General features: G+C 35.7%; 1 protein-coding gene across 8 annotated transcripts in view; it reads left to right on the top strand.

Moving 5' to 3' along the window:
* CACNA2D1 (calcium voltage-gated channel auxiliary subunit alpha2delta 1) overlaps window positions 1-15,036 on the top strand; it is a 691,308-nt gene that overhangs the window by 123,131 nt on the left and 553,141 nt on the right. For all 8 annotated transcript variants that reach the window (XM_072653215.1, XM_072653214.1, XM_072653213.1 and 5 more), the window contains exon 2: window positions 3,362-3,443. In XM_072653215.1, coding sequence (XP_072509316.1) covers window positions 3,384-3,443 — 60 coding nt within the window. In that variant the 5' untranslated portion in view covers window positions 3,362-3,383. The remainder of the gene's footprint in view (window positions 1-3,361; window positions 3,444-15,036) is intronic.

Raw genomic sequence — 15,036 nt, 5'->3', positions numbered from 1 at the left:
TATCTACATACATGATTATATGCATAAAAATTATGAATTCTATGAAATAAAATGAAATTATGGAATTTTAGAGCTATTAGAGTATCTAATATAGTCAAAAATTATTGTTTTACAAAATAGAGAAATTAAGGCCCAGAGAGATAAAATGACTTGTGTTTAAGGTCACATATCTTTTTTGTGGCAGAGTAGTCTTGATTTTATATCTTATGGTGCTCTTTCTTTTGTGATGGTTCTGTATCTCAGTGAAGGTTAGAACTCGGATGGATCTTTGAGCTTATATGATCTCCTACTCTTAACCCAATGTGTTTGTTAACCTTTGTTTTGTAATTCAGTTTCCTTTTTTCAAAGGAAATTTTTGACAAAGAAGGGGCTGGAATGAGGTAGCCTGAATTATTTTTCAGGCAAAACAGTGACACATCTGTGAATATTTGTAGTGATGGCATGCTCAGTTAGGTTCAGATTTCACATTTTGACTATGTCTTATATTCGTTAGTTTTGCAATGTTGTTTGTCTTTCATTTTTCAAGAAGACCTATGACCTTTTGGGGTGATGTTTTGACTTGTGCATGAATTGGATTTAAGTGAGACACAGAGCTGCACAAAGTCATCAGCCTAACTCTTTTTGCATTGGTCCGTTGGCATTAAAGTCCAATGGCAAGACACAAGTCAAAATGACTGTCAAGTGATCAAGCTTTACATTGATCAAAATTAAGATGAGTCAAACTTATTTCTTTATAAGCCTATTAAGATTTCTGATTTTCCAATTTAAATGGATTTCAAAAATTCTTCCTTTCTTTATTGTCCTGGGAATTGCATAGAAGCATAACCAACCTGAGAGTAACCTCCGATTAAATATATTGCATCTGGAGAGGCAAGCTCTCATGTCCATGTCTTTTGATTGATTGTCATTGCTTAAGACTAAGAGGTAGTGGGTACACAAGAACTTGGTGCCTTTATCAGTCTAACTTGAGATGAGTCCAACTCTGCCTCCAGCTCTTACATTTTGTAAATTTATGAGTTTTATTAATTTGGTGAAAAATTGACAAAATTACTTTTCCTAAAAAAGTATTCCAGGAATGTAGGTTAATGCTTGTAATTTGGTTAAGATTAAATATACAAATCATCATGAATACCACTGAATATTACTGTAGTATATAAAAAATGAATATTTTTCAGTGTGATTCTAACTTGCTCACTTTACTTTCCTTTTTTCATAATCTTTCAGACCTGCCATGTTCTTAACCTTGGTTTCTTTGATTTTCATCTCCTTTTCTGTTAATATATTTACGTATCATTCTCACTGAAATCATCATAATCCTTTTCCTAATTTTGTAAATTCATCTCCCAAGTTTTACTGGGGTTTTTAGTTATGTTTAATTAAATAGTTGTGCTTATTTCCAGGCATTTCATCTCTTTTCTAATTTTACCCACGCACTCTTTGGTATATCATTTCAATCTCTTTTGCCATTTTTTATAAAGTGAATAATTTCTCCAGGAATTCTTTTTCCTGATTTTTTTCCTCTTGAAACTTTTACCTATTTGAGGAGAGGACTAGTATTCCCCCTATAATCTATACCTGTTTATCCATGTGTGAATCATCCATAATACATATTTAATCTCAGAATCATTTTTCTTGCCTTTTATTATCTTGCCACATACTAGCTACCATGTACTTGAGAGTAGAAGCCCTAATTTTTAGCCCTAATCTCATGAAACAAAAAGAAAGGAATTTCAATCTACTGTTGATAGAAAAAAATGTAGAATTCCTTTCAAATTCAGGAAAAAAATATACTGCTTTGTGAGAAGATAAACATGTAAATCAAACATTCCCAATACTTGAGTGGGAAGATACTCATCAAGTCATTTACATCACCAGTGGTTGTGTGAGTTGTGGCTAGTTGTCTCCTCAAATCGGTAAAATTGCAAGAGGACAAAAGTCTGTGCTGCTGGGAAATTAATTTCTATTGATGGTTGGATGTTTTTCTTAAATGTTGCTGGAGTGTAAGTCCAACACTAAAATATCTCACGTAGATAATAATTTTGGACATGTAATCATATGATATTAACAATTATAACAATGCTCTATATTTTTGGTAACATTTGATTTATTTCTCATAGAAGTTTCACATAGCATATTTTATCATTGATTTCTTATGCCAGTCCTGTGAAGTAGACGTTATTTCCATCTTAGAGATGAATGAGCTGGAAGTTCAGTGAGGTTCGAAAAAGACAGACTTGTATGAGGTCATACTGCCCCTAAGTAGAAGAGCAATGACTGGGGCTGGGTCTTTGGTCTCCTAGAGTTCTGTGAAATTTCATTAAGTACAGCTTAAAATGCCTACTAGATCTATTGCTTTCAAATTTAAGCTGAAAGGGAATGAATAGTTATTTAATAAATTCTGTGCAATGTCTAAAACACTGTGGACTCATAATAAATATGAAGCAGTCAAAGTTTTTATGTTTGTTTTCTTTTTCTGTATGTCTCAGAATCAGCAGATGTAAGTTCTACAGCTCCTGTTACTATTCACATTTGCCATATAAGCTTGGCCAAATAACTCAAAATAATCTTAGTTTCTCATCTGGAAAATTAAGAGAGAAGGAAAGAAGCATTTATTGAATGCCTACTAAGTGACAGACACTATGCTAGGCATGTTACAGGTATATAATCTTATTGGATTCTCATAATAACCATGTGAAGAGGATACAATTATTGGCACCATTTGAGGGCTGAGAAAACTGAGATAGACAGAGGTATGACTTACCCAGGGTGACACAGCTAGTAAGTGTCTAAGGCATGGGTAGGGAGCCTTTGGCCTCAAGGCCACATGTGGCACTCTAGGTCCTCAAGTGCAACCCTTTGACTTAAATCCCTTGAAAAACGTGTTCTGTAAAACTTGGACTCAATCCAAGGGCCACACTTAAGGACGCAGGGGTTCACATGTGACCGCAGGTTCCCCACTCCTGTTCTGAAGCAAGATTTGAATTTAGGTATTCCTGACTCCAAGTCCAAAGTTCTATCCACTGAGTTGCACCCTGTGATCTCTAAGATCTCCATCTACTTCCAAAATTCTGTTTCTGTGATTCTAAGCTATTCCCAAACCTCATTGCTTCTGAGATATTTTTGAATCTTCACAGAGTTACCTGCAAACAAACAAACAAATACATAATTAGAGGGAGAGGGTGAAGGAAGCAAAGAAAGAAAAGAGAGTCTATTGAAAATAGATTCCTTTCCATATCATGGGGATTTCAGGATGGATCTGCCACCTAAGTATAAACTGTCAGCTTCTATTTGTGTTTGTGATCTTTCCAGTCAATTGCCATTGATCTGATGGGACATTCTTTCTCTTTTCTCATCTCTGCAGCATCAAATCATGGGTGGATAAGATGCAAGATGAACTTGTCACACTGGCAAGGACAGCAAGTGGAGTGACTCAACTCCGAGATGTAAGTTACAATCAAAAGACAGTTGTTCTGACAGATGAATGAGTTCTGTGCGATCTAAAATCTCTAAATACAGGCAGCTTTTGTTTTCTGTTATAATACTTGCCTATATCTTTTAGATGTGAGCGGAGGGAAAGGGAAGGAAAATGAAGGAAGAGGGGAAAGGTAGGAAGGACCCGCATTATGAAAGATTTAAAACACAAACAGAGGATGTTATTTTTGATCCTGGAAGTAATAGAGCTGCTGGAATTTACTGAATGAGAATTGAAGGAGGGTGACGCAGTCAGAGCTGAGCTTTAAGAAGACTAGTTTGACTTAGGAGTTACATGTCTTGTTATTATAACTTTGCAGTAATGAAGTTCCTCAGAAATAAGAATGATGGAGACATAATTATTGGAAATAATCTTTTAGAAGCTAATACATCCAAACTAATATTATTGCCTCCAAAGGAGTCATCTCGAGTGATGATAATTCTATTTTCTGATGTTGTCTGTCTTATATTTTAGTATCTCACAATGCACTTTCAAATAATTTCTCATTGATTTGTCAGAATTAAATATTCTGTATACCCTGTATTCTTGCATACCATGAAACCTTCCTTTTCTGAGAATATGACATAGTATGCCAATGAATGTCTGCATATTGCAATACAAAGTACCCCCCCACACACACACATACACTCAATAAAACTTCATTCAGCAAATGAGTCAGAATAAAGCTTTCAGATGTTCTTGCAAAGTCTACCTTAGAACTCCTGACAAAATTTTACTTAACAAACCTATCTTCAAATGCAACAAGCAGAGACTAAGACATAGGATAGGACAATTTTTCCGAAAAAAACTATAAGTCCATGGTAAAAAATGTGAATTAGCAAGGGAGTTATAGCAACTGTAAAAAGAAACCAAAATTATAATTTTTTCTAGAAAATATGAAAAAGGGAAGTATAACATTCAAGGAATTTGATTGGTCACTTTTGAAAATGTCAGCTCAAACTATCTTGAAGATTGAATATTAAAAGCACAGAAATGCCAGTAAACCAAATGAAGCTTATAGGTAGTGTCCTTGACTGAGTCAAATACATGTGAAAATTTGAAAAGAATTTTTATGGGTGGCTCAATAAACAGGTGAATGTATAATTGTCATTGGATCATATTCACATTTTAAAGTGGATCACTCATCACTGTCCTTAAAGACAAAATTGGAAAAGCTGAAATGCCAGTTCAGTGAATAAATGTTTTCAGAAGGAATACATGAATCAAACTTGAAATCTGGACAGAGTTTACAGATAACAGTTATAAAATATTTCTCAGGCAAATTACCTTAGCAATAAGGAAAGCTGAAATGTTTGTTGTCATGCTATAGACCCAAGTGGAGAGCCAAGTGGGTGGGGAAATGCGAGAGAAATCTGGAGATCAGCAAGAAGAAAAAGGGATGCATCTAGTTACATGTGTGGAATTATGATTGTGATTAGCTTCTGTTTTCTTCTGTCTGTGTTAGGGCATGGTGGGCATCTCTAACTGTCAAATACAGGTGCCTGAACAGATTGAATCATCATTTTGAGAGAAAAGACAGAAATATTACTGTAAATATGTTAGCTTGTTCAGAAGCTCCTGCTAATCAAGTTTTTAGTACTACGTAAAGGTGGAGGAAGTCATTTATTAAGTGCCTACAATGTACCAGGTAATATGCTAAGTGCAATGGATGCAAAATGATGCAAAAGATTTTCTTTGTCCTGAAAGGGCTCACCATCTGATGAGAAAATGAAAAGCAACCAAGTGTGTACCAATAAACTATGTCCAGGATTAGTAGAAAATAATCAAGAGCAAATGCACTGGAATTAAGATGGTTAGTAAAGACTTCCTATAAAACAGAAATGTCAGACACACAGCCTGCTACATTCTCAAGTGTGGCCATAACCAGATTAAAATGCTTTATTAAGTACAGAGCAGACAACATTAGCCTCATTTCCTTTTTATTTTTAGAATTAATGTTTTATTGATGTTTTGTGGGGCTTTTTTATGTCATAATCATTTCTAAATGTAACTTCCCTGTTATTCTAGCTTTCTTCAATGAATATCCCCTTGAGGCAATGAAGATTCTTTTTGGAAGGTGGGATGTGTGGTGGGAGTAGGGGGTGGAGAGACAGCCAGGATTAAGTGACTTGCCCAGGATCACATAGCTAGTAAATATCTGAGATTGGATTTAGACTCAGATTCTTCTGAATCCTGGGCCAGTGCTCTGTGCACTGCAGCACCTAGTTGCCCCAACAAATAAAATTTTTGTGCAAAAACACTCCCCTCAAAACAAGCAAGACAGAAGCCAGTTCTGGTGTTGTGAGACTTCTTAACTGTAGTTCCCTTAGCTTAACAAAAGGAGGGAAACAAATTTCCTTATTTTGTCTATGTTTTTTTGAATTCCAGGTTTGTTCAGTTATTCTGCCAATTAATAGAGATTGACTGATTCCAGATTTCCCTTAGCACAAAATTCTGTTATGAATTTTTTTTTTGTATACATGTAGACTTTATTTCTGCCTTTGACTCTCTTAGGGATATATGGTCAGCATGAAGATCTCTGAACAAAAAGTTATAGAGAATTTAGTGATTTTTTTTCCACATAATTTTGTCCACAAAATTATTAGGTGTTTTATTATTTTTGAATAATTATTATTGAATTTTGAATAATAATTATCAAACTAATTTATAGCATCATCAATAGCATATTAGTGTCCGTCTTGCTTGTACAGCCTCTCTAGCATTACCATTTTTTCTTTAATCATTCATTTTCCAATAACCCGGGTATAAATTAAAACTTCACAGTTGCTTTTTACTTCATTTTCTTGTTACTAGAGATCTGGAGTTATCTTTTATAGTATGCCTGGTATTTTATAATTCTTTTGAAAGCCACTCATATCCTTTGTTATTTATATGTTGGGGAAATAGGTCTTGGTCTTATAAACTTGTGTTAGCTCTTTTTATATATCTTAATTATTAGCCTTTTATCAAATATATTTGATATAAAGATATTTTTTTGTCCCAGAAAATGTTCGTTTGACAAGGTCACCGGATCTGAGCAATATGTTTGAACAGTATGACATGGCAGAACAAAATAAATTATGCTTTCCTAGGCTACATTGAGAAAGGTTATCATTCAAAATGCAGAAAATGATAGTTCTTTTAGGTGGATAGAATGCCAGGCTTGGAGTCAGGAAGGTCCTGTGTTCAAATCCAGCCTCTGATGCTTAGTAGCTGTGTGACCTTGAGCAAATCACTTAACCTTATTTGTCTCAGTTTCCCCATCAGTAAAATGAACTGGAGAAGGAAATAGCAAAGCATTCTAGTATTTTTACCAAGAAAACCCCAAATTGGGTCACAAAGAGAAAGACACAACTGAATCAATTGAACAGCAATAAAAAAATACTCTGTCCAGTTGAAATGGTAATTATGAGAGTTAAAGACCTTCTCCATCCATTGGAGACCCACATCTTTTGTTAATTTCTAATGAGGCACTGGTTCTCTAGGACTGTGGTCTCCTCTGGCTCTGAAAATTGTGTAAATCCTCTGAGGTGAGGTTTTACTTTGGGGCTTAGACATTGGAAGTATTTATTTGGCCAGATAAGCCTCTGGGTAGCTGCTAAGAAGCACTCCAACTTTGAAAACTCAGATGTTGGTGCTTCACTCTCTGGTAACTAGGTATATGTGGTCAGACTGTTATCTGTTTGTTGATCTGTGATGTATCTATCATTTATGGTCAGACAGTTGGAAGCCCTGTCTGTTGGTTGATCTTTGTTTCTCTGTATTTTCTTGGAAGTTCAAAGTGCTGACTTTTCCCCCTTAACCAACTGAATGACACATGTGCTTGATTGAAGCATGTTGTTGACCCCTCAAAAGTTGCTTTCCTTTTAGAAAAGCAGATCTAAGAACCTGTACAGTAGACCCTCCTGTGTATTCCAGGGTCCTTGCACACCAGGAGCATTGCGTTTTGTTGCTGGGTGCCATATTTAGAAGAACATTGACAAATCAGAGCCTTTGGAGAAAAGAAGATGGGAAGAGTGACATGCTAAACGTTCTCTTTTCCCCATCTTCAGTGATGTTATAAGAGGGCAACGTTAAAGGGTAAAGTCTGGCCTCCTGAGTCCCTCCTAATTTACTTTTTGTGACTCTTTGATTCTGTCATAAGCTTCAGTTTTGTAAAGCTATCTGTTACTCATGGAACAGTTTATTTGCTCCAAGTTTCTTCTGCAGGAATTAAAGGAATTTGCTCTGAATTAAGGTAAAGGAAGTCTGTGGTGTCTCCATGACTGCCAGGTGTGGGAGCTGTGCCACTTTTTACAGGGAACTTGGCCTAGAAGGAGGAAACATAGCTGGAAGGAAGAAGGGCAGGAACTGAGAGAAGGAACAGACGTCTCAGCCAAAAGACTTTAGAAATATGATTAGCCTAGAGGGTTAGGCAGAGATTGTGAAATATAGTCTAAACCAGGAGAATAGCCAGAAAAATTCCGTGCAGGGAGGAACCCTAGGAGTAGCCTTATGACAGTTTGTCTCATGAATAATCCTTGCCTGAGGCATCCCCTTATAGGGGTAGTAATAGGATATATTGCTGTGACATTCAACTAAGTCTGTGTCACTTTGGACCAGGGCAGTTTTGGCTCAAATAAGTGTTGTAATTTCCTGAGACATGGATATTGTAGTCCACCATATCCTTTTATATAGTGGCCTATATTCTTTTTTTTCCACTGTTAATATCTAACATTTGTCTAGTACTTTGAGGTTTACAAAGTATTTTACATATATTAGCTCATTTTTGTGCTCATAGCTATTATTACCATCCCGATTTTACAAATGAGGAAACTGAGGCAATTAGACTCACTCAAGATCATGCAGCTAGTCAGTGTTTGAAACTGTTTTTGATCTCAGGACTTCCTGACTCCAGGCCCACCTAACTATCAGTATGCTAAAATTCTATTGAGGTTAGCTGAAATATTGTCATACTCTTATTACATTGAGTGAATAATATTTAAAAAAATATAAATTTCCTGCCTATATTACCCTGTGTGGTGCTTGTTGTAGGTGACATGACTTAGATGAGTGGCTATAAGTAGGTCTACAGACTCATCTCTTCCTTCCAGACTTCTTTTCATGCCTTATAAGCCATCCATAGCTTTTGAGATTAGCTGGTTCTCTTCTCTAGGACCTACAACTCATCATCAAGATCTTACCTTGATATAGACAGAGCTTTTTTTTTTTTTTTTTAAACTGGACCTGTGCTTTTCCTTTTACTCCTTTTACAAACGTAGATCAGTACTTTCTATGCAAGTTAATCTTAGAGGACTCCCATGATAAAACAATATACATCAGAAGAGAAACTTGAATTCTCTATGTCCTGACTTTAAGGCTAGCTCTTTCCATTATTCCACAAAGCCTCTAGATATATCACATTTACCACTAAACCATTCTGTCCTACCAGCTTGCTTTTTTTTCTGTTTTTTATTGTTGATATAAATGTCTGCCTAGTTACCTAGAGCTTTTGAGTCATCTTTGACTTTCTCTTCGTCTTCATTCTCCAAATAGAATCAGTTGCCACATCTTGCTTATTGCCCCCCTAGCATTTCTCAAACTCATACTTTTGTCCAATCACATCTGATTCTTTGTGGCCCTATTTGAGGTTTTCTTAACAGAGATGCTTTAATGGTTGCCATTTCTTTCTTCAGTTCATTTTACAGATGAGGAATTGAGGCAAATAGGGTTAAGTGACTTGGCGAGGGTCACACAGCTAATAACTATCTGAGACCCAGATTTTAACTGACTGCAAGGCCAGCATTGTGTCACTTAGCTCACCCAAATTCACACTGTGATCACCCTATTTCAGGTTCTAACTTCTCACTTACTTGAACTATTGTCCTATCTTCCTAACTGGTCACCCTGCCTCCATCCTCTTCTCTCTCCAAGCTTGGCAAAAACATCCTTCTTAAGTTGCAGCTTCCTGTGTAAAATCTTTAGCAGTTACCCCTCTGTCTGCAGGATGAAACAATGATTTCTTTGCTTGATTTTTAAGGGTTTTCACAATCTGCCTCAAAGGCATAAAGAAGTAATGGAAAGAGATAGCTGAGGAGCTAGAGGCTTGTTGAGCCTTGGCTCCTGGAAAAACCAAGACTTAGGAGTTTAAGTAAGCTCTGTCACATGCTAGATATGATTTTAGATATGTATGTTGACCCCTATAGTCCTTAATTTTCTAATCTGTAAAATGAACGAGTTGGAATAGAAAATCATGGAAGTTCTTTTTACCCTAAATGGTGTGTGTAAATGTATATATGCAAATATATATGTGCACATATATACACATACACCAACATATATGTAATATAAATTATAAATATTATATATACTATACTATATAATGTTATATATAATATGAATATTATAAACAGATTTATTTTTTATCTTTATTTCTTATCATTCCCTTCATTTACTTTATCTACCAACTAAGATGGACCACTAGCTATTTCTTGATTTTCATTTGCATTTTTCCCACCTCTTCATTTGTACAGACAATTTGCAATATTTAGAATGCTTTATGTGAGCTTGTTGAAGTTCTCTTTCTTAAAGGCTTATTTCAGGTGCAATCTCCTTTTGAAACCTTCTCTGATGTTCCCCAGTTGAAAGTGTTTTTTATCTCCAAAAAGTTTGTTAAGTTTCCTTAGGATGGATCTCTACTTTTCCTTATCACACTCTAACTTGTATCTGTTGTGCTTACTTGTGTGTATGTTACAGTCTCTTACCCCCATTAAATTACAGGCTCACTAAAGGGCAAAGTCTGTGTCCTTTTTCATTTCTGTGATCCCTAGCTGAATTGCTTGTTATGTAGTAGACAATTAATCTTTACTGAATTGTAATAAATTTAACATAATGAACTAATGATAAACCAAGTTGACAAAATATTGAGAAATTAATATCTATTACAATGATACAAATAAAATACCAAATCACATACAGTTAAATTATGGAAAAAGATATCATTTGAATCCAGTTATATCTAAGATATAAGAGGCATAAGAAGTAACCATGGAAGACTAGTCTTTACTCAGCACCTTAGCATACAAGGATTTTCTGCATATAACAAATAGATAAATTTTATGATCATTTTAATTAGAGCCCACATTAACAAAATTATAAAAACAAAGGAGTCTGTCACCAGTACTCATCTCTTCCTTTCAGTGCCCCATATCTCAAAAGAACAGCTCTAATTATACTGCCAATCATACAGTTTGATTACAGTAAATGTCCTATTAGCACACCCTTGTTAGTTTTACTTTCTTAATGATAGTCCAGTGCTGTTTATCTTTCCCCATCTTTCAGTTTCATCAGAAATTTGTTTTGTTTCCTGCTCTCTCTAGGCTTTTCTAGATGACTAATAAAATCATTTTTTGTTATAGTGTTAATTGCTAACAATGGATTGTTTCCCTTTTCCCCAGTAACATGATTTAGATTTTAATATGATCTCTGTTGTCTAAAAGTGGGTGTTTCATGAAGATTGGAAAATTGGTGAAGAAGATATTTTAATGACCTACTATTCACAGCATGTAGATGGGTACCTAATCATAGTAATAAAATCACGGAGATGTAGAAGGTCTGCAAAACTTACAAGCTTGGGGAGAAAGTATTGTGTTGTCCTTTTTTAAAATTTAGTTTAGAATCCCAGAGATTCAAGCAAAAAATCTACTTGAAATGATAAACAACTTTGGCAAAGTTGCAGTTTACAAAATAAACCCACACAAATCTTCTACATTTCTGTATATTACTAACAAAGCCCAACAGCAAGAGATAGAAAGAGAAATCCTATTTAAAGCTAGGGGGTAGACACTATTAGTTATTTGGGAGTCTCCCTGCCAAAACAAATCCAGGGACTATATGAACACAATTACAAGACATGTTTTGCACAAATAAAGTCAGATCTAAATAAGTGGAAAAATATCAGTTGCTCGTGGGTAGGCCGAGCTAATATAATAAAAATGACAATTGTACCTAAATTAATTTACTTATTTAGGGCCATACCAATCAAACTATCTGATAATTATTTTCTAGAGCTGGAAAAAATAACATCAAAATTCATCTGGAAGAACAAAAGGACCAGAATAGCAAGGGAACTAATGCAAAGAAGTGCTAGGGAAGGTGGCCTAGCCCTACCAGATCTCAAATTATATTATAAAACAGCAGTTATCAAAACCACTTGGTACTGGCTAAGAAACAGAAGGGTAGACAAGTGGAATATGCTAGGTACTCAAGACACAGTAGGCAATGAATATAACAATCTACTGTTTGATAAAACCAAGAATCCCAACTTCTGGGATAAGAACTCACTGTTTGACAAAAATTGTTGGGAAAACTGGATAAAAGTATGGTGGAAACTAGGCATAGACCAATGCCTGACACTGTACACAAGAGTAAAGTCAAAATGGGTACATGATCTGGGTATAAAGATTGATACTATGGACAAATTGGTGGAGCAAGGAATAAGGTATTTATCAGATTTTTGGAGAAGGGAAGAATTTTTGACTAAAGAAGAGATAGAAAGCATTATGAAGTGCAAGATGGATAATTTTGTTTACATTAAACTGAAAAGGTTTTGCACAAGCAAACCCAATGCATCCAAGTTTCAGAGGAATGCAGAAATCTGGGAAAGAATTTTTGTAGCTAGTCTCTGTGATAAAGGCCTCATTTCTAAAATATATGGAGAACTGAGTCAAATGTACAAGAATGCAAGTCAATCCCCAATTGATAAATGGTCAAAGGATATGAACAGGGAGTTTTCAGAGGAAGAAATTAAAGCTATCTATAGTCATATGAAAAAATGCTCTAAATCAGAGAGATGCTCTAAATTAGAGAGATAGGCAAATCAAAACAACTCTGAGGTACCACATCACACCTATCAGATTGGCTAACATAACAGAACAGCAAGATGATAAATGTTGGAGAGGATGTGGGAAAGTTGGAACCACTAATTCATTGTTGGTGGAGCTGTGAGCTGATCCAACCATCCTGGAGAGCAATTTGGAACTATGCCCAAAGGGCTACAAAAATATGCATACCCTTTGACCCAGAAATATCTCTTCTAGGCCTGTATCCCCAGGAGATCATAAAAATGGGAAAGGGTCCCACATGTACAAAAATATTTATAGCAGCCCTGTTTGTAGTGGCCAAAAACTGGAAATCAAGGGAATGCCCATCAATTGGGAAATGGCTGAATAAATTAGGGTATATGAATGTAATAAAATACTATTATGCTAGAAGAAATGATGAACAGGAAGACTTCAGAGAGACATGGAAAGACTTGTATGAACTGATGCTGGGTGACAGGAGCAGAACCAGGAGAACTTTGTGCACAGCAACGACCACAATGTGTGAGAGTTTTTTCTGATAGACTTGGACTTTCATTGAAATGCAAAGACTTTTAAAAATTCCCAATGGTCTTTTAAGGCAAAATGCTTTCAACATCCAGAGAAAGAACTATGGAATTCAATTGCAGAATGCAGCAGATCATTTTCTTTTGTATTTACGTTTTGGTTTGTTATATGATTTCTCCCATTCATTTTAATTCTTCTACACAGCATGTATATAGTGAAAATGTAGAACCTATATAAAATTGTATGCTGTCTCAGGGAGGTGAGGGGAGAGGTAGGGGGACAAATCTAAGTTATATGGTAGTGATTGTAGAATACTGAAAATAAACAAAATTAATAAAATTAAAAAAAAATAAAAATAATAAAATAAAATTTAGTTTCAAGGGTCCATCTAATAAAGAAAATTGATTCACCATTGAGGAGGAGTAAATGACTGGGGAAAAATCAACATTGAAGCTATGACTAATAAGACAAGATACAAATCAAGTGAACTGCAAAGACCTAGGAGTACTAGGAACTTGGAGGTCCAGATGGAGCAGTGACTCAAAGCTGGAGAGGCAGCTTGGGGAGTTGAAGTAAAATCCATGTGTCAGTCATACATAAGATACACTTTGAAACTGTGGCCAAGTTTATCTCAGACAGGAAGTCTCATATACCTTTTGAACTAATGACTGACTTTACAGGTTATATAGTTATCTCCAAGTTTGATGTTCCAGAGGTGGTTGTAGTGCGGCAATAAATCACTTCTGAAATAGCTGCATTCTTGTGAATTGCTCGAAGCAGTATTTAGAATTGGGAGGAACTTCTCTAGCCCATTTTTTTATATATAGGAAAACAAAGGCCAACAGAACTTAGTGTGACTTGTTCAAAATTACACAGCTAGTTTTCAATATATATCAGGGAAAGAGAATATACTTTTGAGACTCATTGTTATATCTAATATGTAGAGAACTTTATAACTTTAAATAACATTGTTCTCCATTCATTTGAATAAGAATTCTATGTAATTATTGAGAGAAATTATTATTTCTCTTCTATATTAATCATTAATTATTGAATTTGGCCTAAGCTTTTCCCCTTTCCTTTCCTCATTTAGAAATCAACCCCTGTGGGTTATTCAGGCAGCTTTTGAAGTACAGGGCTCATAATGAGAAGAAATCTTGGGTGAAACTGACCCAATTGGAAATCTCAGATCTGTTCAAAAGGTAAAAAAATTTTAGTTTAGGAGAACTGGTGGATTCTGAGCCATTGTGTTTTACTCAGGCAGGTTTGGGTAAAAGTGGATTTTGCCCAAGGCAGGGTGATATGGGTAGAGAAGAGTCTCTTTGACCAAGGCTGAGTGATCAGGTTAACAGCCTCCATCCCTACCAGATCCTCATTAGAGTAAGCCCACCTCTCATAATATTTATCATCTCACTACTTGTTAACCAATCAGAGTTAATTGCCACTCTTAGACATACCCATTCTTCTAAGGACATGTTAAGTGTTGAGTGGTTTCCATAGGAGATCTTCAGTATTTGAGAATGTCACTGACCCCCTTTATTAATTTTTTAATTAAATTTATTTATTTAACTTTTCAACATTCATTTTCACAAAATTTTGGGTTCCAAATTTTCTCCCCATTTCTCCTCTCCCCCACCTCAAAACACCAAGCATTCTAATTGCCCCTATCACCAATCTGCCCTCTCTTCTAACATCCTTCCCTTCCCTTATCCCCATCTTCTCTTTTGTCCTGTTAGGGCAAGATAACTTTCTCTACCCCATTATCTGTATTTCTATTTCCTAGTTGCAAGAACAATACTTAACAGTTGTTCCTAAAACTTTGAGTTCCAACTTCTCCCCATCCCTCTCTCACCACCATTCCCTTTGGGAAGGCAAGCAATTCAATATAGGCCATATCTGTAGTTTTGCAAATGACTTCCATAATAGTCCTGTTGTGTAAGACTAACTATAATTCCCTCCATCCTATCCTGCCCCTCATTGCTTCTATTCTTTCTTTTGATCCTGTCCCTCCCCGAGTGTTGACTTCAAATTGCTCCCTCCTCCCACTGCTCTCCCTTCCATCATCCCCCCACCCTGCTTATCCCCTTCTCCCCCACTTTCCTGTATTGTAAGATAGGTTTTCATACCAAAATGAGTGTACATTTTGTTCCTTCCTTTAGTAAAATGAGATGAGAGTAATCTTCATGTTTTTCTCTTACC

The sequence above is a fragment of the Notamacropus eugenii genome, chromosome 3 (genome assembly GCF_028372415.1).
Source record: "Notamacropus eugenii isolate mMacEug1 chromosome 3, mMacEug1.pri_v2, whole genome shotgun sequence".
Taxonomy (NCBI): Eukaryota; Metazoa; Chordata; class Mammalia; order Diprotodontia; family Macropodidae; genus Notamacropus; species Notamacropus eugenii.
Note: the sequence above shows the minus strand (reverse complement) of the source record. Positions and strands in the feature narration are given on the sequence as shown.